Source organism: Cotesia glomerata, linkage group LG4, assembly GCF_020080835.1.
Source record: "Cotesia glomerata isolate CgM1 linkage group LG4, MPM_Cglom_v2.3, whole genome shotgun sequence".
Classification (NCBI taxonomy): Eukaryota; Metazoa; Arthropoda; class Insecta; order Hymenoptera; family Braconidae; genus Cotesia; species Cotesia glomerata.
This window is the reverse complement of record NC_058161.1, coordinates 1,259,129-1,283,142: the sequence shown is the minus strand read 5'-3', so window position 1 is coordinate 1,283,142 and position 24,014 is coordinate 1,259,129. Positions and strand designations below refer to the sequence as shown.

At 28.0% G+C, this 24,014-nt stretch overlaps 1 protein-coding gene across 9 annotated transcripts in view; it reads right to left on the bottom strand.

Annotated features, from left to right (window-relative positions):
- The window catches only part of LOC123262373, a 79,503-nt gene that overhangs the window by 5,899 nt on the left and 49,590 nt on the right, over window positions 1-24,014 (bottom strand). For 7 of the 9 annotated variants that reach the window (XM_044724538.1, XM_044724546.1, XM_044724544.1 and 4 more), the window contains 14 exons: window positions 22,804-23,235; window positions 22,465-22,705; window positions 19,783-20,249; window positions 19,495-19,678; window positions 17,089-17,293; window positions 16,301-16,412; window positions 11,348-11,450; window positions 10,846-11,018; window positions 6,881-7,367; window positions 4,334-4,730; window positions 3,964-4,198; window positions 2,790-3,201; window positions 1,547-1,702; window positions 765-919 (listed from right to left, as the gene is read on the bottom strand). In XM_044724538.1, the coding sequence (XP_044580473.1) occupies window positions 765-919; window positions 1,547-1,702; window positions 2,790-3,201; window positions 3,964-4,198; window positions 4,334-4,730; window positions 6,881-7,367; window positions 10,846-11,018; window positions 11,348-11,450; window positions 16,301-16,412; window positions 17,089-17,293; window positions 19,495-19,678; window positions 19,783-20,249; window positions 22,465-22,705; window positions 22,804-23,235 (3,759 nt within the window). The remainder of the gene's footprint in view (window positions 1-764; window positions 920-1,546; window positions 1,703-2,789; window positions 3,202-3,963; window positions 4,199-4,333; window positions 4,731-6,880; window positions 7,368-10,845; window positions 11,019-11,347; window positions 11,451-16,300; window positions 16,413-17,088; window positions 17,294-19,494; window positions 19,679-19,782; window positions 20,250-22,464; window positions 22,706-22,803; window positions 23,236-24,014) is intronic. The other 2 variants (XM_044724540.1, XM_044724539.1) reach the window with 2 other exon arrangements.

The window sequence follows — 24,014 nt, the reverse complement described above, 5'->3', positions numbered from 1 at the left end:
ATTTTAACAAGACTTTAATTGTAAGACATTGGTCGTAATTTTAGGTTTGGAAGATATTGAAATGAAAAGAAGTAAGCATAGATTGATAGCCACAGAAAAATGCCAAGATTTTGATAATTTTGATAAATTAAGTGTCTTTTATGATAGTTTTATTTGCAGTGAGACTGAAAGTTACCAGAAAAGTCTCTGTAGCGTAAGTATTTCCAATTTTTTTTTATTTTTAGGCTTCAATTTACGGTAAATTTCATAGTATTTAGTTTTATAATTAATAAAATTAAAATTAAAAAACATCTGACCATTTTTTCGGTATTTTTAAAAATAAATTTGTGCCATAAATAATTGAAAGAAAAATAGTTTTTTTTGTTCAAATTTTAATATGAACAAACAAAAAATTGTAAAAATTGTCAGATGTTAATATTATTTATTATTTAAATTAAATTTTTAATTTTATAGTTCGGAAATGCAGTTCCACTAATTTGTAAAAACAAAAATTCATTTAATTACTATCTCTCTGGAATTTCAATAAAAAGATGTAATAATAAATCAAACGTAACGCTCAACGCAAATATAGTCCATGTGTCTCATTGGATAAAAGGCGTATTAACAGAAGAAAACTTGAGTCATTAATAATAAGCAATAATAATTAATTTGTTAAAAAAAAAAAGAATGATCAATATTAAATTTGAATTGATTTTTTTCTTTAAAATTTTTCTCTAGACTTTTAGCAGAATTTTTGTAATTAATAATTACTAAAAATAACTTACTACTGCAGTCTTGAGAAGAAGTCCACCTTTTTCTGTCCTCAACTTGTAACGTATTGCTCCCGTGCTTCCTTATACTCCTCCCCCAGCCGGCGGTGATGGTCCCGAGCCTCGAAAACGCTCTCTTTACCATCGGCGACGAAGGCACACTTTTGGGCCTAAACAGATTACAGCCAGTATCTCACAGAAACGGTTAAACGGCACCTCGGGGTACGGAGAACATTTTTTATAAATTAGTTTTTAAAAATTGGGAATTTAAATTAGGGAAAGGATGTTTAAAAATTTTTTTAAAAATTCAGGGAGGATTTTAGTCTAGAGCACAAATTTAGAATTTTTTTTAAAGCTTAAAAAAATTACTAAATAATTTTTTTATTAATGTTTTAAAAATTTTATAAATTTCCAGACTAAAATACTCTTTAATTAAAAAACATGCAGTGCAATGGACGGGACAGGATGTGCCGTAAAAAATTTGTTAATAATAAAAAACTATCACTGCCATGCAATTAAATTTTCTCTTAAATCTCACCGTCAATTTTAATTAAAAAAAAGAGCAATTTCACCAGATGAAGAAAAAGAAAACTTAACCAATTAATTAAACTTGAAATTTTAATTCACATCCGGAGTGTTTGATTGGATTAGAAACTAAATTACAAAAGTATCGAGACGTAGAAAGTAATTGAAAGAATCAATTTATAAGTTATATTTCTCGATAAATAAATAAAAAGTTGTTACAATCATAGTAAGACGGTGAGATAAAAAAGAAAACAATGGAAGGAAGAGTATACCTAGGGCTTTCAATGTCAGGAACTTGTAGAAAGTTTGAGCTCTTTGGTTTCTGTGGACTGAGCAAAGTTGGCGCAGGTCTCGCCAGTAGCTCCGCGACGGGGACTTGAGGACTGCCAAACCCGGTTTGGATTCCGTACAGCATTTCTTGGAATACCCTGAAGGATAAAGTTTACTTTTTCTATTTAATTAATCTCACAAACTTTATTAACTTGTCTGTGCTCTTCTCTGTCTTCTGTACTTAAGTTTATTCGAAGAACACTAACAAAAAGTTTGGAAAATCCAAAAGTGCATGCCTCATACCGCTCATATAATTTATAATTACTGAATTTTAAAACATAAAAGTGCTTTTATTAATTTTTTTTATTTTATAGAAAAAAAAATCGTGCTTTTATTATAAATTCAAATATTTTGCGGCATATTTTTATTCAATTACAATTAAATGACACCGAATTATGCAGCCATATTTAATACGAAATTAGCTGATGTAATTCTGAAGCTAATAAAAAAAATCCGGTCTCAATTCGTCGATTTTTTTTGGGAGTTATCGTGTTTACATGCACAGAAAAAAAAATTAAATTAAATCAAGAAAATATTTTTGAATTTTTGATATTATTTTGATTTAAATAGAAAAATTTTTAAACTCAGAAATTTTGTTTTATTTAAATAAATTTTACTTAATTCAAAAATTTTTCTCTTAATTTAGTAAATTTAGTATTTTATAATATAAAAGTGCTTTTATTAATTATTTTTATTTTATAGACAAAAAATCGGGCTTTTATTTTAGATTCAATTATTTCGCATATTTTTCTTTTAGTTTTTTATTTATTAATTACAATTAAACGACACCGAATTATGCAGCCATATTTAATACAAAATCAGCTAATGTAATTCTGAAGCTAATAAAAAAAAATCCGGTCTTAATTTTTCGATTTTTTTGGGAGTTATCATGTTTACATGCACAGAAAAAAAAATTAAATTAAATCAAGAAAATAATTTTGAATTTTTTATATTGTCTTAATTTGAATAGAAAAATTCTTAAACTAAGAAATTTTTTTTTATTTAAATAAATTTTATTTGATTTAAAAATTTTTCTCTTAATTCAAGTTAATTGATATTTTTTTCAAATAGTTTTTTTTGAGTATCAACATTTTATTTTATTTTTAAAAAATATTGGATTATTTAAAATTTTTTAATAATTAATAATTAAATTATTAATTTAAAAATTAATAAAAAAAAACTTACCTGCTGCGAACTCCAAGGATCGCGCGCACACCAATAAACCTCACTTTCTGCTTCTGCTGCCCGGGAACTAGAAAAGCAACGTCGAAGAGGTTCGCGTGTAACTGGATGTTATCCGCATTGTTTAGGAAGACTCTCGTGAAATCTTTAGCCAGCTGGTCGTAGTCCTCGAACTGGTCTCTCACCGAGTCCAGGAGCGGCGAGGACGGCCTCATGTGGCCGATAGGTCGCCAGGATCCTCGCCGGTAAGGCTTAGGAATTTGCCCGGTTTCCGCGTGGTTCGCTAGATTCGCTACTATGTCCTCGAGCATCTGGCTTCGGGTTCGCTCTTGCATTCGCGCGAATTTCGGAGCTGAGTAACTTGCGCGCTCTCCGTTTACTATTTTTGTTAAGATCCATTCGCGGAACATTTGACCTGAAAGATTTTTTTATTTAATTGAAATAAAATTAATTTAATTGAAGTAAAATTAATTTGATTGAAATAAATTTTGTAAATGGCGAAATCTAGTTCGGGGTAATTAATAATAGCTATAAGTGATAGCTATTTCTTTAGACCGGAAATTGGTAAATTATTAAGATTTGGAAGTTGAACTTTTACTTTATTGATTTTGAAATTAATTTTTCTATTATTCCATAATTTATTTTTAGAAATATTTTTTTTCTCATCAAATTTGATTATAATTTTAAAAATTAAATTTTTATCAATTATTATTTTTTGAAAATTAAAAAAATAATAAATTATCACACTTTAATTTTTCATAAAATTATTTAAATTTTTAATTGAAAAAAAAAATTTTTTTTTAATAAAAAAAAATTATTTAATTTAAATTAATAAAAAACTATTGATTTTTTCTAACGAAATATTTTTAATTAATTTATCAATTATTAGATAAAATATCTAAAAAAATTTTTTTTCATAAATTTTAAATTAATAAGCTGATTTATAAATTATATTTGCATTAATAATTAAAATTAACTAAAAATAATAAATGAAATTCAAATTTTAAAGATTAATTTTTAATAGATAATTATTAGACTTTAAAAAATAATATCTCATAGATATTGCAGCTAAAAAAATCTAGAAGCAAATTTATCAGCTTGTTATTTTTACAAAAAAAAATTGCCCGCGAATTTTTCTTTATAAATGAAATAAATAGTCTAAATATATTAAAGCAACCTTTCTCAAAGACACTTTGCTCCCACAAATAGGGTTTGTAAGCGCCGACTTCATCTCGGGTGACAACAGAGACCTCGTATCTCGTAATTTTCCTCTTTATCCTCGGACTGACACGCACGATGATAAAAGTGTGGAGGAAATGAGATTTTATACAAGCGGGGCTGAATTGTGTATTGTCCGCCTCAAGGAACACCACGCAGACGATATCGTTGCCGATGTGTCGCTTCCTTTGAAGCTGGAAATTCAAATTATCGTACAAAGTATGAAAAATAAAGTATAAAATGCCAAGTATAAAATTTCCATGCATTAATAATGAGAGAGAAGCACTAACAACGACAACAATAACAATAATGATGGAAATAGAAGATACCTTTTGAGGATCGTGTTTTTCGTAAGGCAGTAGAGTAGACACGTGGAACATGATCTCGATGTTACGCCAGTTAGTGTAGACCGAGTAGAGACCGGTGAGGTCATGGACGGTGTCGAGACCGCCTTTGTACTTGTCGAAGCCCTTCAGCCGGATCTTGTCCCCGAGAATCTGGAGGAACTCCTCGAAAAAAGGGGAGCTGTCGTTGTTGTCGAGTATCTCTTCCTCCGTGTACTGGCCCTCTTGCACATATATCACTCCGACTTTAAGCTCGGACTTTATGAACACTTGATCCAGCTTCAGCAGCTCCTCCGGAGTATCTGGCAACTGTCCCAGAGTCAATGCAGGATTTATGTTCACTTCTTTACCCAGGCTTTTTACTACTTCTTCGCGGTTATATCTGTAATTTTTAAATATATATTTTGATTTTTTAATATTTTAAAATTAATTCAAGTTTGAAATAAATTTTTTAAGTTAAAATGATTGATTAACATTTTTTTTACTTTAAAAAATTTTTGAGATAAGAAATTTTTGTCTGACAGTAATTTATCTATTTTTTTAGAACAGAAATAATAAAAGAGAAATTTCAAGATAAATTTTCATTTTTAAAATATAAGAAAATTTAATTTACTCCTTTAATAAGAACGTATGTAGGACAAGACTACATGGATCTGTGTAATGAAACAAATATTTTACCTTCTACCAGAAAAAAAAACTTAAACACATAAATTACAATTTTTTTTTATAACAAATTAAGACATCTTTTAAATTGTCAGTCTAATTTTTATTAAAAAATTCTTTTAAGTATTTAGAATCCTCAGTTTTATCAATAATCCCTCAAAAATAATTATTTCATATATTTGAATTTCCCAAATTATGAAAACTTTCAATTGCAAGTTAGTTATTAAAAATTTCAATAATTACCACTTAATTTTCAACAATGTAATAAAAACTTCAATGAATACGATAATTGATAATGATTATAATTATCGAGATTAATAATCTACATTATTAATAGAATAAGAATCATTTTGTTTCCAGGATAGTCATATGATAAAATCGGTTTTTTTTAGTGAAGTTTAGTGTCATTGAAAAGATCTTGACTTGAATTTGTGCCTTTTCAAAGTTTCATGTCATTCTCACCGATATTCAATTTATTATGATAAGTATTTAGGCTGAATTCGAAAATACTCTATCTTTAGATACATAATTAAGAAATGACCTTGTATCTTGTGAACTATTGACGTTTTTAAAGATATAAGCTCATCTCGACATTACACTCATCAACACCTTTCATTTGAGTACCCACATCAATTTTTCATATATTTCATATATTTATATATATGTATATATGAAAAATATATCAAAATGCATGTGGGTACTCAAATGAAAGCTCTTGATAATTGTAACATCGGGATGAGCTTATATCTTTAAAAACGTCTATAGCTAAGAAAGTACAATGCAATTTAACATAATTAAGAAATGACCTTGTATCTTGTGAAATATTGATATTTTTGAAGATATAAGCTCACCCCGACATTATACTCATCGAGACCTTTCATTTGAGTACCTACATCAATTTTTCACATATTTATATATATTATATATATGTATATATGAAAAAAATATATAAAAATGCATGTAGGTACTCAAATGAAAGCTCTTGATAATTGTAACATAGGGATGAGCTTTAAAAACATAGGGAATATCTTTAAAAACGTCAATAGTTATGAAAGTATAGTGCAATTAAACATAATTAAGAAACGACCTTGTATCTTATGAACTATTGGCATTTTAAAAGATATAAGCTCATCCCGATGTTATACTCATCAAGACCTTTCATTTGAGTACCCACATCAATTTTTCATATATTTCTTGATTTATATATATTATATATATGGATATATGAAAAACATATGAAAATGCATGTGGGTACTCAAATGAAAGCTTTTGATGAGTGTAACATCGGGATGAGCTTATATCTTTAAAAACGTCAATATTTACGAAAGTACAGTGCAATTTAACTAAAGTCATTATTTAATAAAGCAAAATTTTATTTATTTATAGTTCACAAGTCACACAGTGACTGCAAGGTTGCGAGTTCCTATCAAAAAAATTTTTAAAATGTCTAGGATCATTAGTTTCATCAAAAATCCCTCAAAAATAATTATTTCATATTTTAGAATATCCCAAATTATGAAACCTTTCAACTGCAATCAAACTTCCAGTTAATTATTCAAAATTTCAATAATTACCCACTTAATTTTCAATAATGTAATAAAAAAATTCAATGAATATGATAATTGATCATAATTATAATTACCGAGATTAATAATTAATTAATAAATTAACATTGAAATAAAATCAATAAATAATTAAGTCAAATCCTCTTCAAAAAAAAAAAAAAAAAAGATTACAAGTACCGTCGAACAATTAAAATTGATACCAATAAAATCCCGCATTAATATTCATGATGCATATGATTTTCACGCGGAATATTAATCCCCAAAAATTAACATAATTAATAATTAATAAGCGAGTAAAGCTGACCTATCAGCAAAAACGCAGCTGGCAGGGATGAGCCCGTGAACGGTGTAACTAATAGCTCTAACAAGAATCCTGAACTGATCGCGCCCGCTAATGGTCTCCTGCTTGATGCTGAGGATCACAGGGCCCAGGTCCTCGTCGTTGGTGAAGTAGTTCCAGTGCTCGGACCCGTAGAAGTACTTCTCGTAGGTCTCCTGCTCGACCGAGGTCAGCTCGAAGCCCTGGTTCTTCTCCCACTGCTCCTCGATGGTCGTCTTCTTCCGGGGAACATCCTCGTCCTCGAGCTCGTTCTCCTCAAACAGACACAGGTCTCGGCGCTTGTTCATCATTGAAAGCTCCGCTTGCTCATCAACTTGCTCGGGATCCGTGAAATCACGGTCGCTCTCGCTCTCGTCCCAAATTGTGTCCGATGTTATTTGCGGCCGCGAGCACTCGATCCAATATCCTGGGGTCGGGATTAGATTGTGGGGAAATTCTTTACAGAACTCATCTGGAAATTGATCAATAACATTTTTTATTATTAAACTATATAAAAAAAATTTTTTTATAATTTGGGAGACAAATTGAGGAAAAAATTAAATTATTATAAATGAAAATTCATTTATAATAAATATTTATTAAAACAGTAAAATTTTTATTTTAACAGTTAATTTATGATATTTATTATTTTAATATTAAAATTAAATAATCACACGGAAAAAAGAGGAAAATTTAGAGTTTTTAGAGTAAAAAGAGGTCCTGGAAAAGTCCCGGATAAATGAATAGTGTCCTTTGTCCCTGACGCTAGATTATAAAACTCAAACTCAAATTAATATTCAGGTTCAAATTTTAACAAAACTTATCAATTTATTTTTTTTTTATTATCAATATTATTAAATTACCTAATTTAAACATTAACAAAAATAAAACAGTGCTGGTTTAATAAACGAGACAAAGATGTGCGCCGATAAATTTAAATTTGGTGACAAGGATTTGACACGACATGCTCAGCTGATTTTAAAAACATAATTACACGGAAAAAAGAGAAGTGGAAAAGTTATTTGTTGTTTATTTATTTTATAACTAAAATATTTATTTTAACAGTTAAATTATGAGATTTATTATTTAAATGTTACAATTAAATAATTACACGGAAAAAGAGGTAAACTTAGAGTTTTTAGAGTGAAAAGAGGTTCCTCGTAGAAAAAACTGCAATTATTACACTTAAAACTGTAATTATTGAGAGTACATCTTGTAATAATGCAATTACAATTTAAAATACCTAATTTTACAACTAAATGTATTTTTAGCTGGATGAAAGTTTAAACTATGTGGAGAATTTTTATAATTTTGGTACACAAATTGAGGAAAAAATTAAATTATTATAAATGAAAATTGATTTATAATAAATACTCATTAAAACAGTAAAATTTTTATTTTAACAGTTAATTTATGATTTTTATTATTTAAATGTTGCAATTAAATAATTACACGGAAAAAAGAGGAAAACAGAGTTTTTAGAGTGAAAAGAGGTTCCTCGCAGAAAAAACTGCAAGTATTACACTTTAAACTGTAATTATTGAGAGTACATCTTGTAATAAAGCAATTGCAATTGGAAATACCTACTTTTACAACTTCAAATGTATTTTTAGCTGGATGAAAGTTTAAACTAGAAGTTACTTATTGTTTTTAAAATTATTTATTGATAAATTAATAGTTAATACCTTAAACTTTAGAAATTTCGATTTATCGGTGAATTTTTTAGTTTTATCAGAATAAATGTATTCTTAATTGAAAGAATAGCATTTAAAGTGTCAGCTACTAACTATCGGTAATAATAAATATACTGTGAATTATAACAGCTGAACCTGTAATTCGAGAAACTCTCAAGCTCAGTTATCGAAATTAAAATAATTAATACCAAAAAATTACAGTGTGAGATATTAAATGTAAGAACGAAATTAAAAAGTTTAAATCTTTTACTATTATAAACTGTCAAAGGTTTTAAATGAAACTTTCATAGTTGCTGTCTCATACATAATATAATTTTCACAGATTCACACTAGAGGGCCTTGGTATTAAAAACTCTAAAAAAATCCTAGTTAAAAATTGAATTATTCCATTAATTTTGTACAAAATTACATAGTCTAAAAATCAGTTTATTTTATATTTAATAATATTAGTAAAATAAAAATACAAAAACAGTGAAATACAAAAGATTTATCAAAATATTGTTAAGAAGAAAACAATTATATGAAAACGACGACCCTCGCGACTCTGAAAAGGCCCGTAATTATTTAAAAATATTCATAAGAAAAGTTTTAACCGCGATGGTTATAATTTTAAATTTCCCTGAGTGGAGTAGAACAAAAAGGAAAAGAATAGACGATAAAGCCTGCATAAAGATCAGGATTAGCATAAAAGAAAGAGCTTTTTTGTCGGTAAGGCTTTACCCTAAGCCTAGTGTCTCCATTGAAGACTTAGGCGCACTAAGTACCCCGTAACACTCAGGACAGTCAAGTCTTGTAAAGAGCTGAGTGGACCATGAGAAGCCAACCACTTGTTCCGTAAGACCCTTGATTCCTCTTCCATCTTCTTCTTTTCTTCCTCGTGTTCTTTTGTCTGAAGTGGTGTCGTAGTCAAGTCACTGTAAGGTAGAACACCAAGCTGTTTTTAACAGGGCTCGGTATTCGAACTTAGAGTGAATCGCCAACGACTAGATTTATCTTCATTGCTCCATATAATTTCAATTCTTCATTTATTTATTCATGATCCTTCATTTCATTAATTGATTTGTCTTTTCTTCTAAATTTTATTAATTTATTCTATCTAATCTAATTTATTATTAGAAAAGGTTCTTGTGGTTCATTTTTGAAAGGATTCGAACAATTTTAAGCAACATATATTAATAATAATAATAATTTGATTATTTTTATCTTCTTGAAAATAAATTAAAAAATTCTAAATTAGTATTTTATTTAAATGCTTATATTTTGAGAACGATCGATCTTAGAAAATTTTTGCTGAGGACCTTTTTAGTAGAGCGTAAAGTTTTCTTGAGAATTTATTACTCAAAAATATTTTACGACTAATAGTTCTAAAGTTATGAAAATTCAAAAATAAAAAAGATTTTTTCCGTGTTATTTTAATATAGATTTTTTTAATAAGAATTATTATCTATATTATTAAGAAATGATCTTGTATCTTGTGAACTATTGACATTTTTAAAGATATAAGCTCACCTCGATATGACACTCATCGAGACCTTTCATTTGAGTACCCACATCAATTTTACATATATTTTATATAGTTATATATATATATATGTATATATGAAAAATATATCAAAAATGCATGTAGGTACTCAAATGAAAGCTCTTGATGAGTGAAATATCAAGATGAGATATCTTTAAAAAAGTCAATAGTTAAGATAGTACAGTGCAATTAAACAAAATTCATTATTTAATAATGTAAAATTTTAGTTTTATCAAATTTTATTATTATTATAATTATTATAAAATTAAGAAATAATTTGTTATTAAATACTAATTTATAATAAGTAACATGTAATATAAAATGATGATAATAATAAAGCATACAGTTAAAGCGTTATTGTAGAGTTGTGCGAAGTATAAAAGTATAGAGTACAAACCACCTGTGGCACATTGTCTGTGTGTATGAGTCAAAGTATTTTCTCGCTTAACTCCCACAAACTCAAACTCCGACGTCTTTACTCTAAAACTTATACCCTTGGATAGATATTTAAACTGAGAAATGAGTTTTGATATACGCAGTTAGATATAAACTCGGTACTTTAATTTCACGAGCTCTGTTTTGTTGTTTGTTTCCGTTGCTCGTTTTTCTTGGGAAACGAAATTTAAAAGTTTTTAAGTCGTTTCGGATGGAAATAATAAAAGTAAATGGGCCAGTAAAGAGCAGGGTAACATTTTATAAGTATATTTATTTATATGTATATTCATATTATGTACCTGAGCAGGCCTGAGGCGGAAGAGGGAAAATGAGGGTCGTTGAAGACTTTCGCCTGGCCACTGCGCAGCCCAAACTTTGAGGCTTAAAGCTGCGCAATTGCTGCATGAAGTCCGAGCACTCCATCAGCGCGACGTCCGCGAAGTGCAGGTCGCAGAGAATTTGATTTTTGAACCTAGAAAAAATTTTAAAAAATTTTTAAGATTAATTTTTTTTAATTATAACAAAAAAATTTTTATTAAAAAAAATATTTTTTAATTTTTTATATTAATTTTTTTTAATTATGACAAAAAATTTTTATAAAAAAAAATATTTTTCGATTTTTTTCGAGCTTTAGAAAATTTATTTTTTAATATAATTTTCCTTTACATAACAATTACACAACGAGGTACGTAACTAGACCTCAGATTAAATTTCCTGAGGACAACGGACTGGAATAAAAAAAAAAAAAGTAGACAATAAATTAAAATTTAAAAAGAAATAAAAATAAAGATGTTTGCTCACCGTCTCGCTCTCTTCTGATTGGGTCCCGTGAGATTGAGGCCACAGCTGTTACATCTCAGACACTCCTCGTGATAGTGATTGTTGTCGTAAGGCGGCGACGGTTCTGTTGCAAATAAACAATTTACTCCGATCGAATTATTAAATCTTGAATTTTTATAAATAATATTCAATTTTATTATTTATCTTATATCCCTCGGCTATATTTGATTCATTATTATGTGGCGGAGGACAAGGGTAAGGGTTTTTTTTTTATTTGGCTCCTTTAATTCCTCCGGAGCTATCAACCGCATACATATCACGGAATTTCATCAACACGCTACGGAATTTCGATATAAACCCATTATTCGACCGCTCTCTTGAGTATTCCTTCAAAGAACTAATATTTTTAGACGTAAATTGTTTTTTTTTCTTAATTACAGAAAAAAAATTTTTTAATTTTTGAAATTATTTATTATAAATAATCATATTATTAAGAGAATAAAAAAAATTTTGTCTTCAGGATATTTATAAGATAAAATCGGTTTTTTTAGTGAAATTTAGTGTCATTGCAAAGGTCTAGACTTAAATTTATGCCTTTTCAAGGTTTCAAGTCATTCTCACTAATAGTAAATTTATTATGATAAGTATTTAGGGTGCATTTGAAAATATCTCTAGATACATAATTAAGAAATGACTTTGTATCTTGTGAACTATTGACATTTTTAAAGATATAAGCTCATCCTAATGTTATACTCATCAAGACCTTTCATTTGAGTACCCACATCAATTTTTCATATATTTATATATATTATATATATGTATATATGAAAAATATATCAAAATGCATGTGGGTACTCAAATGAAAGCTCTTGATGAGTGTAACATCAGGATGAGCTTATATCATTGGAAATGTCAATATTTAAGAAAGTACAATGCAATTTAATATAATTAAGAAACGACCTTATATCTTGTGAACTATTGACATTTTTTTAAATATAAGCTCATCCTGACATTACACTCATCGAGACCTTTCATTTGAGTACCCACATCAATTTTTTATATATTTATATATATTATATATATGTATATATGAAAAATATATAAAAAATGCAAGTGGGTACTCAAATGAAAGCTCTTGATAAGTATAACATCGAGATGAGTTTATATCTTTAAAAACGTCAATAGTTAAAAAAGTACAGTACAATTTAACAAAATTCATTATTTAATAAAGCAAAATTTTATTTATTTAAACAAACTTATAAAATAATTTATTAAAATTTTCAATTAATTAATTTATTTATTAAATATAAGCATTAATTTTTTCATTTTTAATTAATATTTCATGGAGAAAAAATTTACATTTAATTTTCTGTCGAAAACTAATTTATTAAAAATTACGAAAGTTAATTAAATAAAAAAAAAAAAAATTCTTCTATTAGCGTAAAAATATTGAATAAAAATTTTCTAAGTAGAACTAGTCAATATTGATCAGCCCCATGGGACGCGATATAATTTAATTATTTTTAGTAACACATTTTTAATGATACAATTAAAAATTAAATAATTAATTTCCTTTGTGTGGACATAAAAACGAATAAGGAAGAAGGATGGGCAGATAATTTAAAAATTTTAATGAAACAATTAAACAGAGCCGGGTAGTTATGATTGAGGATAATGAAATGGGTGAAGTTAAATTGGAATAGACGTAGGTTTTAATTAAAAAAAAAAATAATTATGATACAGGGGAATAAATATAGAGTGAATTGAACAGCAAGTGTATAGTACACCATTTGTATAGAACAGCAAGTGAATATACAAATAGTATTTATTAAATCCGCGTATAGAATAACAGTATCGATAAAATATTTCTTGGACGTGTGGATGAATAATGATCCTGCTCTGTGTAAAATAATTCAAAAATACACACACATTTGAGCGCTCGATTGTTTTGTTTTGTTTACTTGTTATTGATACTCGGATTAACTCAATGTTTCGAATGCTGGGAAGAATAAAAAGATTCGACGTGTTTTATTCCTGTACGCTTTATAGGTCATTTTTATACACACTCCAAACAGTCTTTTTTAATTAATAGAAACAAAGTTATAGCACGTTTTATCTCGGGAATTGATGAGCTCTTTTGTTTTAATTACTTTAAGCTATCGATTTGATTTTTATTTTTTTTTTAAAGTGATTTCTACTCAGCTTGGCAATTAGAAATATTTTTTGAAACTGGTTTTTGAAATTTTAAATATCATTTAATAATTTAGAACGATAAAAATTATCTATATTATTTTATAATTAAAATTATAAATAAATTTTTTACCAATATTTTTAATCTTTAAATTCAAATTTCTTTATTTATTTATTTATTGCATTAAACATATGTTTTTAGCAAGAAAGGTCGCCACAGAGATAAATAAAGTTATAAAAGCTTTTAATAATAAAAAAATAGTATGTACAATGCAATTATAGCTTATTTTTTTTAATACAAGGTATAAAATCAAAATTAAAATTCAAAATTAGTTCAATTTAAATTAACTTGAGATTCTTTAAAGCAAACAAATATTAAATAAACAGGAAAATAATCCTGGAATAAATAAATAAATAACTAATTCAAATTTCTTAGACCCTCAATTACCAAAAAAACATTTAAAATTCAGGAAGTGTACGAAAAAAATATAAACAATTTAAACTCTACATTATTTAACAGTAGAATTATTTTTTAGTCAAATAAAAATTTTAATTATTTATTTTTGTTTATTTAAAAATTGACAAAAAAATAAATTGTTGAGTAGAAAAATCAATCTTTGAATTATTTTATAGTCAAACAAAAATTTTAATTATCAATTTTTTTTGTTTATTTAAAAATTGACAGAAAAATGGATTGTTTAGTAGAAAAATCAATCTTTGAATTATTTTATTGTCAAACAAAAATTTTAACTATCAATTTTTTTTGTTTATTTAAAAATTGAAAAAAAAATAAGTTATTAATTAGAAAAATCAATTTTTAGTCGGACATGAAGAAAATTAATTTTTTCTTTTTGTAAAAAATAGATTTAAATTGAAGAGAGGAATTGTAAGTAGTAGAATCATTTTTTAGTCAGACACAATTTTTTTTTAACTAATTTTTTGTAATTTTTCAAAAATCTAGTGAGATAATTTCAATTTTCTTTGATTTAATAATAAATACTATTTTTTATTTCCAAGATAAATTTTTTTATCAAAAAAAATTAAAAATTTCTATTTAAATTCTGATTTAATAAATTTATAATTATTTTCAGTAATTTTTTAATCTTTACAAAAATTGCCTCAAAATTTTAACTAAAAATTTTTAATCTTAATTTTTTTCTCGTCTTAAAAACTTCTTTTTCCTCTCACACATAATAATAATTTATAATTACTTTTCTTTTAGCTTTAAAATTTTTTTTAAAACCCTCTTAACTCAATTAATCATCTCTAAGTTTACCTTCTCAAAAGCAATCTTTTAAAACTCTGCCCTTAAAATTTCCATCAAAAGTAACCTAAAAAAATATTTACCTCCCAAAATCAACAACACAAAAGCTTGGAGCTTAAACAGTAATAAATTGACAGTAAAGGCCGTCTATTAAATAAACCAAGGGTCGATAACAATCAGAACAATCACCGGGTGACACATGAAAGGCTAAATAAAAATAAAAATAGAGAAGGTAGTTAAGTATACCTGCCAGCTAGATAAAGAAACGTCTCTAGCAAGATTGAGTCGAATTGATAGGCTGCCGATCGAATGAGAAGCACGTGGCCTTGGGGTGTGGATCGATGTCGCGAGGATATTTTGCGCATACCTTCCTTATCACCGGCAATACCTTATCATTATCACTATCAAAGCCTTAGCATACTCACAATTCCGTCACTCCCATTAACATTTAAATTAACATCAACATCTACATCCGTCTCCTCATTAGTCCCTCCCCTTTTCTCTCCCACAAAACTTTCTTACTTTACTTTTTACCCCCCATAAAAATTTATTATTTTTTTTATTTTTATTTTTATTTTTAATCATTTTTCTGCACAAAAATTCTTCTAAATTTTTTAATTAATTTTAATTTTTTATTTTTAATCATTTTTCTGCACAAAATTTTTTATTTTTTATTTTTAATCATTTTTCTTCACAAAAATTCTTTTAAATTTTTTAATTAATTTTTATTTTTTATTTTTAATCATTTTTCTGCATAAAAATTCTTCTACATTTTTTTTATTAATTTTTAATCATTTTTCTGCACAAAAATTCTTCTAATTTTTTAATTAATTTTAATTTTTTATTTTTAAAAAATCACTTGCACTGATAACAGCCGCGAAGATACATAATAATAAATAAATAATAATTTTATCGTCAAATCAATGAAATCTTTAGTAAGGACACCACCCACCGCGTGGTTTAATGAAAAATCGAAGTGTCACTATCATTCTCAAGAGTCTTGTCTGTACACCAGATTAATAAATAACAATAACAGTTGTAGCAATAATAATCATAATAATAATAAAAGTAAAAATAATATTGATAGCTATGATCATTATTTTAGACACTGATTGGAAAAAAAAATTTTAAAACAATTTAAAAGTCACGTGTGAGTTTTAGAATAAAAATAAAGCAAGAGGTCGCTATTATTTTTGATAGATTTTTATAATGAATTTAAAGAGTTGGAAAAGACAGAGCGAGACCCGGTTTGGTGGCATGAGGATGTCATACTGACAATGAGGATTGTTGAAAATATAAATGATAGGGGTTTTAGATCTGTTTTTATCAACGACTGCCGTGCAGCGACGTTTGTTTGCGTCAACTACTCGCGCTGGCGCAGATCGGAGAGTGCCAACTGATTGGAGGAGCTGCTACTCACTCCTATTGGGGTTGGCAGCCAGCTTGAGAAGTGAGTCGTGGGAGGATAAGGGTTGCAGGCGGGAAGGTTTGAAAGTGTAGATAGAGATTTTAAGGGTTACCTGTTTGCGTGCCGCTGTCAAAAAAGGTACTCGATGTTTCGACCGTCATCGATTGGAAGGTTCCGTCGGTTATTTGAGCTGAGCTGTCTCTTCGGCCGCGGTAACGTTGTACCTTGATGGTAAAATAGTTTTTAGGAAAATTTTTATTTCTTTTTATTTATTTAATAAATTTTAGAAAATTTTTTTTGCTATTTTTTGAATTATTTAAATATTTTAGGAAAATTTTTATTTTAAATTATTATTGAAATTTAAATAAAAAAATTTTTTGCTATTTTTAGAATTAAAATTTATTTAATAAATTTTAGAAAATCTTTTTTGCTATTTTTTGAATTATTTAAATATTTTAGGAAAATTTTTATTTTTTTTTATTTATTTAATAAATTTTAGAAAATCTTTTTTGCTATTTTTTGAATTGTTTAAATATTTTAGAAAAATTTTTATTTATTTAATAAATTTTAAAAAATATTTTTTGATATTTTTTGAATTATTTAAATATGTTAGGAAAACTTTTATTTCTTTTTATTCATTTAATAAATTTTACAAAATATTTTTTGCTATTTTTTGAATTATTTAAATATTTTAGGAAATTTTTTATTTTAAATTATTATTGAAATTTAAATAAAAAAATTTTTTGCTATTTTTATAATTATTAAAATTTGTTTTAGAAATTTTTATTGAGATTTAAATAGAAAAAAATTATTTTTTGAATTATTATGTAAATATTAATATCGAGGAGGAAGTTTGAAGAAAATGAAAGCAAGGATTTTATTAAAATAAGATAAACTTACAGTGTCGTCACTTTGAGAACTCTGTCTGCGGAAATTACGGCACCTTATCATTTCCTCGGTGGTACTTTGGCGCCTGAATCCCCGGGACATTAGAATTTCTTCTGTGGTAGATTGTCGGCGGATAATTGGCGCGTGTTGGATGCTCCCAAGACCTCGAGCGCAAGGACTCGGGTCTCTTGAGGAGCATGATGAACTGTCTGGTGATCTGGAAGAATTTTTTTGATTAAATATTCGCTAATATCAAGACATAAACATTTCAAATTTTTACAAGTATGCATTGTTAATAAACAAATTATTTATTATTTAAAATTAATAATGAAAATTTTCCATAATTTATATTTTTTTTAGTTAAATTAAATATTTTAAAAATATAAACTCATCCTGATGTTACACTCATCAAGAGCTTTCATTTGAGTACTCATATCGACTTTTTAATTAGCAAATTGTCTAACTCCATTTCAGAGAATCTTCTATTTATACGAAAAAAACAATTAGTTCAAAATTTATTATCACTTTAAAAAACCATTTAATATCGTTATTATCTAATAGAGATACAATATTTAGGTTTGAATCTTTCAAATAATTTATAATTCAATTATGGCTACATCAAAATTTTAAAAAATCACCCTCTAAAAAATAAGGAGTTAGACAAATTACTAATTAGACCGTAGATATGCACTTTTGATATATTTTTCATATATACATATATAAATATATGAAAAATTGATGTGGGTACTCAAATGAAAGGTCTCGATGAGTGTAACATCGGGATGAGTTTATATCTTTAAAAATGTCAATAGTTTTCAAGATACAAGGTCATTTCTCAATTATTTTTGTTACATTGCACTTTACTTCCTTAACTATTGACGTTTTCAAAGATATAAACTCATCCTGATGTTACACTCATCAAGAGCTTTCATTTGAGTACCCACATCAATTTTTCATATATTTATATATATTATATGGGTGATTCTCTGTAAGGATGTTTTTTGCTGTCCCAGGCATTTTTTTATTAGAAAAATTCTTATTTTGTTGCTAAGAAAAATTTATTAAGTAATTTACGAAAGTAAAAAAACATTTCTGTTTAGAGCATTGAAAACTAAAATGGAATAAATTTTGGTTTTTTTGCTATAAATTCATAAACCACCGAAATGTCAGTCACCTGGGCTGTCCCAGTCCCAAAATTAAAACTTTAAGATTAAATTTTAAGTTATTCGTCAATAAGATATAATTTGGTCCATAATGTTTATAAACTTAATTAGTTAACTAACAATCTTCTTCAATAACAAGTACCGAAAGTTAATTTTTTTCATTAAATTCATGAAACCAAAGTTTGTCCCAGGCATTTTAAGATCAGTTCCCTGCCAGAAGTTCAAAGCCAAAAAAAAAAAATCTAGCGTGTTATTTTACCTTTTGTAAGGTTTATAAGGATCTAACTAGCCGTAAGTTAATAACCGTAGGGCTGTTAGCGCTTTATCGCCATTTTATTTAGTGTCAAAGCACCGTTTGTTCTGGAAATATGTGTCTGGGCCACTTCAAAACTCAGTCCCCTGGCAGCTATTTTTGTTTATAATTTATTTATAAAATTAAATCCATAAACATTCATTGAGAACTTAAAAAGTTTAATGCATTGAAATAGTTTGCTTGATTTTTATCAATTTGATAAAAAAAATCAGTTCCCTGGCAGTCAGTCCCCTGTCATGTTATATGGCAAAAGATAGACAAATATCAAAAAAGCAAAAATTAATTCGGCTGTTTATTTATTATAATTAAGCTGATAGTTTTGTAGCCCTTGTTAATTTTTTTTTCTGATAAAATCAAAAATAATTTGGTCGGACAATTTTGTACAGATTTAAGACGTCCTTACAGAGAATCACCCATATATGAAAAATATATCAAAAATGCAAGTGGGTACTCATATGAAAGGTCTTGATGAGTGTAACATCAGAATGAGCTTATATCTTTAAGAATGTCAATAGTTCTCAAGATACAAGGTCATTTCTTAATTACGTATCTAGAGATATTTTCAAATGCCGCCTAAATAAAGTCAATACCTTTGTAATGACACAAAATTTCACTAAGAAACCTATTTTATCATATGACTATCCTGGATATTTTTCATAATTTTTCTTATTCTCTCAATAATATAAATTATTTAAATTAAATTAAATTTATTTACCAGGATAAAAACATATTATAAAATTTATATTTAATAACTACAATAATTATTTCATAAAAATTCACATTAAAATTTTATAGCCACATAAAATACTTCAGAAATAAAAAAAACTCCCCATCTTTTTATTAATTCTCAATTCTCAGTAGACACAAAGTGGCTCCATGTCACAAATTAATATTTCTATTATTAACCAATTGATTATAATTATTATTATTTATAAATACTACCTAGCAGGCCGTCCAATAATAGTAGTTGATTGTCTGCGTAATCTAGAAGGTCTTCTTTGTCTATTAGGACTAAAGTCTCTTTTCTCAGCAGTATTTCTGTCAGGACTCAGATGACTTTTGGAGTCCCTTCGCCTGGAGTAAGATGCCGAGTCCGGACTGAGCGAGTCTCTTCTCGCTTTGCGTCCTGAAAGAGTGTTTATTTTTATAAGCAAGCCAACCAATCAATTAATCATAGTTATGATCCTCAAATAGCTTTCTTGCTCGCGATATAAGATGCAAGAGTATCACCTCCGTCATCCGGATCGGGCGAGAGCGTGGGCTGGCTGCTGCGTCGCCCCGAGGGCGACTCGTCAATCGTGGCGGCCTGACGCGTCAATCTTGACAGCTTGCTCGAGGAGACCTCCTTCCCCTTGCCGTAGTAGCACTGGGTCGTCGAGTCGCGGCGGGTCGTCAGAAGAGGGTGGCTGGGCGTGTTGTGGACGCTGGGGGAGCCCACGGGACTCAGTCCGCCGGACATCGAGGCTCCGGGCAGCGGCAAGTTGTTTAGAGTGGGCGATATTGACGGAGGCGTCGTAGATGACATTATTATCGTTGGTGTGTTCATTCCCGGCTCTAAAGTCAGGTAGTTTTTCTCCGCTTTAATGTTCTCCATCGACGGCGGCTTCGGGTCAGTCCCGAAGGATTTCGTTTCCGGCGTTAGGAAGTTCTTTGATTCTTGCCGCTCTGACAAGCTTCTTTGGGCTTCTAAGTGTTCTCTAAAATTAAGAATTTTTTTAGTTATTAGTAGATTTCATAGAAATCTAACTATTGCATTGGTCCTCATGACGGAACTTTTGAAAAATTTTGCTATATTTCGACTCAGCTCGTCCAGCGGATTCAGAAAATGCATATGGTTCAAAAGTTTATATATGTATGTATTTATATATACAGAGTGTCCCAGAAGTAACGGACGCCATTGTAGTATCTGATAAACAAAATAATTCTGAGACGAAAAGTCCTTAGCCATTTTTTAATCAGACGCATAGATAATTAATTATTAATTAAAATAACGTCCTTTTATGCGTTAGAGAGAGAGCGCTAGTGTCAAGTCAAGTGCGTTCCAACGAAGACGCTTGCACGTGTGAATGTGTAAGTAAATATGTGTGACTACGTAGCTATAGAAACTAGTTAGTCATACAGTTAGTTGTGTCTTTGTTTGGCACATACTTTACTGGACACTGGCGCTCTCTTTCTAACAAATAAAGAGACGTTATTTTTAATTAATAATTAATTATCTATACGGTTAATTGAAAAATGGCTAAGGTCTTTTCGTCTCAGAATTATTTTTTTCATCAGATGCTACAATGGCGTCCGTGACTTTTGGGACACCCTGTATATATATATATATATATATATATATATATATATATATATATATTAGGGTGGTGCAAAAAACCGACTATTTTTTTTTTTAAACTCAAGTGAAAAAATGTTAATTTTTGATGTTTTAAGAGCCCTCACCAAAGGACAGCTTAAAAAAAAATTTTTAAGAGGTCACTCCAAATTTTTTAAAATTTCAAAAATCGTCAAAAATCGATTTTTTTTTTTTTTTAATTTTTTTCTCGTTATTGTATAATTTTATAGACCAAAACAAATAAGTTTCTGCAAGTTTCAGTTCAAAATTTAAATTTTGAAAGGTCACTCATATTTTTTTTTTTTTTTTCTTTAATTAGTCATATCGCCGACTTTAAGTGTTGGGAGTGGTACGTTGGGGTCTTTTTGGTTTGAAAAAATCTTAACCTACGCGGCAAGGTCAAGGTCGGCGATATGACTAATTAAAGAAAAAAAAAAATTATGAGTGACCTTTCAAAATTTAAATTTTGAACTGAAAATTTCAGAAACTTATTTTTTTTGGTCTATAAAATTATACCGTAACGAGAAAAAAAAATTAAAAAAAAAAAAAAAATTCGATTTTTGATGATTTTTGAAATTTAAAAAAATGTGGAGCGACATCTTAAAAAATTTTTTTTAAGCTGTCCTTTGGAGAGAGCTCTTAAAACATCAAAAACTATCATTTTTTCACTCGAGACTCAAAAAAAAAAATAGTCGGTTTTTTTGCGCCACCCTAATATATATACGATATAATCGGCATTGTCTCGTCTCTAACTCCCGTAAATTCAAATAATTTGAATAAATCGAATAATTTATAATCGAACTATTACTACATCAAAATGTTAAAAAATCACCCTCTAAAAAATAAAGAGTTAGACCAATTGCTAATTAGATCGTCAAAATGCTTATTTAGAGAATTTTTCTTAGTTTAATATTAAAAATTTTAAATATTTTTTTTTTAGTTTTTACAAGTAGAATTTTTTTATAATTTCTCTCTATAATTATATATTTGTTTTAAAATTCTAAAAATGGCCATATAAAAGTTCATATTATTTAATTGAATGTTGTAATGTTAATAATTTAATAATTTATCATTTTTAACTTTTTACTTCAAAATTTATCCACAAGATTTTAAAATAAAATAATCTTTATAAAAATTTGGTTCAATGTTTCAAAGTTCAATTATTAAAAAATATAATTATTATTTACATAATTAAACTTGCGATAAATTAATTAAAGCAATTATGAGTAATTTAGCATTTTAAACTTGTTTTATTTAAATAAAAATTTATTTTAATTATCAAAATAATATTAATTTAAAAATTTATTCACAGAAAGTAAAATTTAAAATGTTAAGTAGAAATATCAATATTTAGTCAGACATAAATATTATTTTATTTCATAATAAAAAAAATTAAATTATTAAGTAGTAAAATCTGTCTTTAGTCAGACAAATATTTAAATAAAAAATTTTCTTTAAAATCTTTAAAGTAAAAAATAAAAATAAAAATCAGAGTTTTTTTCAAAAGAAAATTTTTCTCTTGCTAAGTATCTTCATTCATCTCTGACGTTGATTAAACAAAAAAAAAATAAACCAACCTAACAGCAGCAGAAGCAGAGCTGTCAGTGCTAGAAGCGCTGGGCCTCTGATCCATCCGATAGTACTTGGTTGGTGTAATAGCTCCGGCATCAAGGGAAATCTGAGATTGCTGTGATTGTTTGCGTTTGTGATGACGACACTGATGCTTGCGTTCCCCAGCCGGACCGCCGACAACACTATCCCGCCTCGTCCTCGCGCTTTCCCCGGAGCCTCTCCGCGAGTATCTCGACTCGCTGGATCCTGGACCGTCCAAATTGAATTAATTAGTCAACTAATTAGTCAATTAATTAGTCAATTAAAATCAAACAGATCAAAATTAAATCAATGAAAAAACAAACCTCGACGTCCAGTCGGAGTCGGAGAAATAACAGTGGGCTGCTGGGGCTGCTCTTTCTTATTCCAAAGTTTCGCGAAGTCATTTTTGAGATCACTTATAGCCGAGTCTCTCCTGGACTTGCCGGTGACCGAGCTTTTGATCCCGCTGTCGACCGAGCTTTCGCGACGCTTTCTCATACTCGCAGCGTGCCCATCGGTGGTTTGCTGACGGGACCAGGGCAAGGATTTCGCGATGTCTGCCAGGGTTTCTCGCCGACAGAGCTTGTTGCCCGATTTGTTCTTGTTCGAGCTCCCTCCGCTGCTCCAGTCTCGCAAAATGTCCGCAAGACTCGAGCGACGGCGACGGCCATGGTGGGTCGGGGAACATTCTTGGGTTTCGTTCGGTGGAGATAGTGGCGCTCCGATTTGGGCTGCTGAGTCTCTTCTTCCTGTTCCTTGCATTAGATTTTTTTAGTTTTTATCATTTTTATATCAAACATTTAATATTAACTCAGTTTTAGTCATTTTAATACAAAATATTTAAGAGTTTTGGATTTATTATTGCGTAAAAATAACAATAAATCCAATATAATAGTTAGGTGTGACAAGAAATTATTTAAAAAATTTTTAAATTTGAATAAAAAATTGAAACTTTGATTATATAATAATTTTTTTGGACAGAAAATCAAATTTTAAGAAAATAATCTTATGATTTTTTTATATTTACTAAAGCTTGTTAGAAATTCAAATTTTTTTGTAAAATTTTGAATAAATTTAAAGATATTTCAAAAATAATAAATAATTTTGTACTATTTATTCTATAAAAATTACAATAAATTCAAAATAATATTTTGGCGTGATGAAAAATAATTTTTTAAATTTTAAATTTCAAATTTTGGATGAAATATTGAAGACATGAAAAAAAGATCAAAATCTTTTCGATAGAAAATTTAATTTTCTACAAAAAAAAGTCTCTTATGATTTTTTTTTGTATCTCCTATATTTTACTAACATTTAAATTTTTTATTAAAATTCTTTGTAATAATTGGCAGTACAATCAAAATTGTAAAAAATCTCTTTATTATTGCGAAAAAATTACAATGAACCTAAAATAACATTTTGGTGAGATAAAAAAAAATTTTTAAACTTTTAATTTCCAATTTTGGATAAAATATTGAACGTATAAAAAAATGATCACAATCTTTTCGAAAATAAATTTAACTTCCTACAAAAA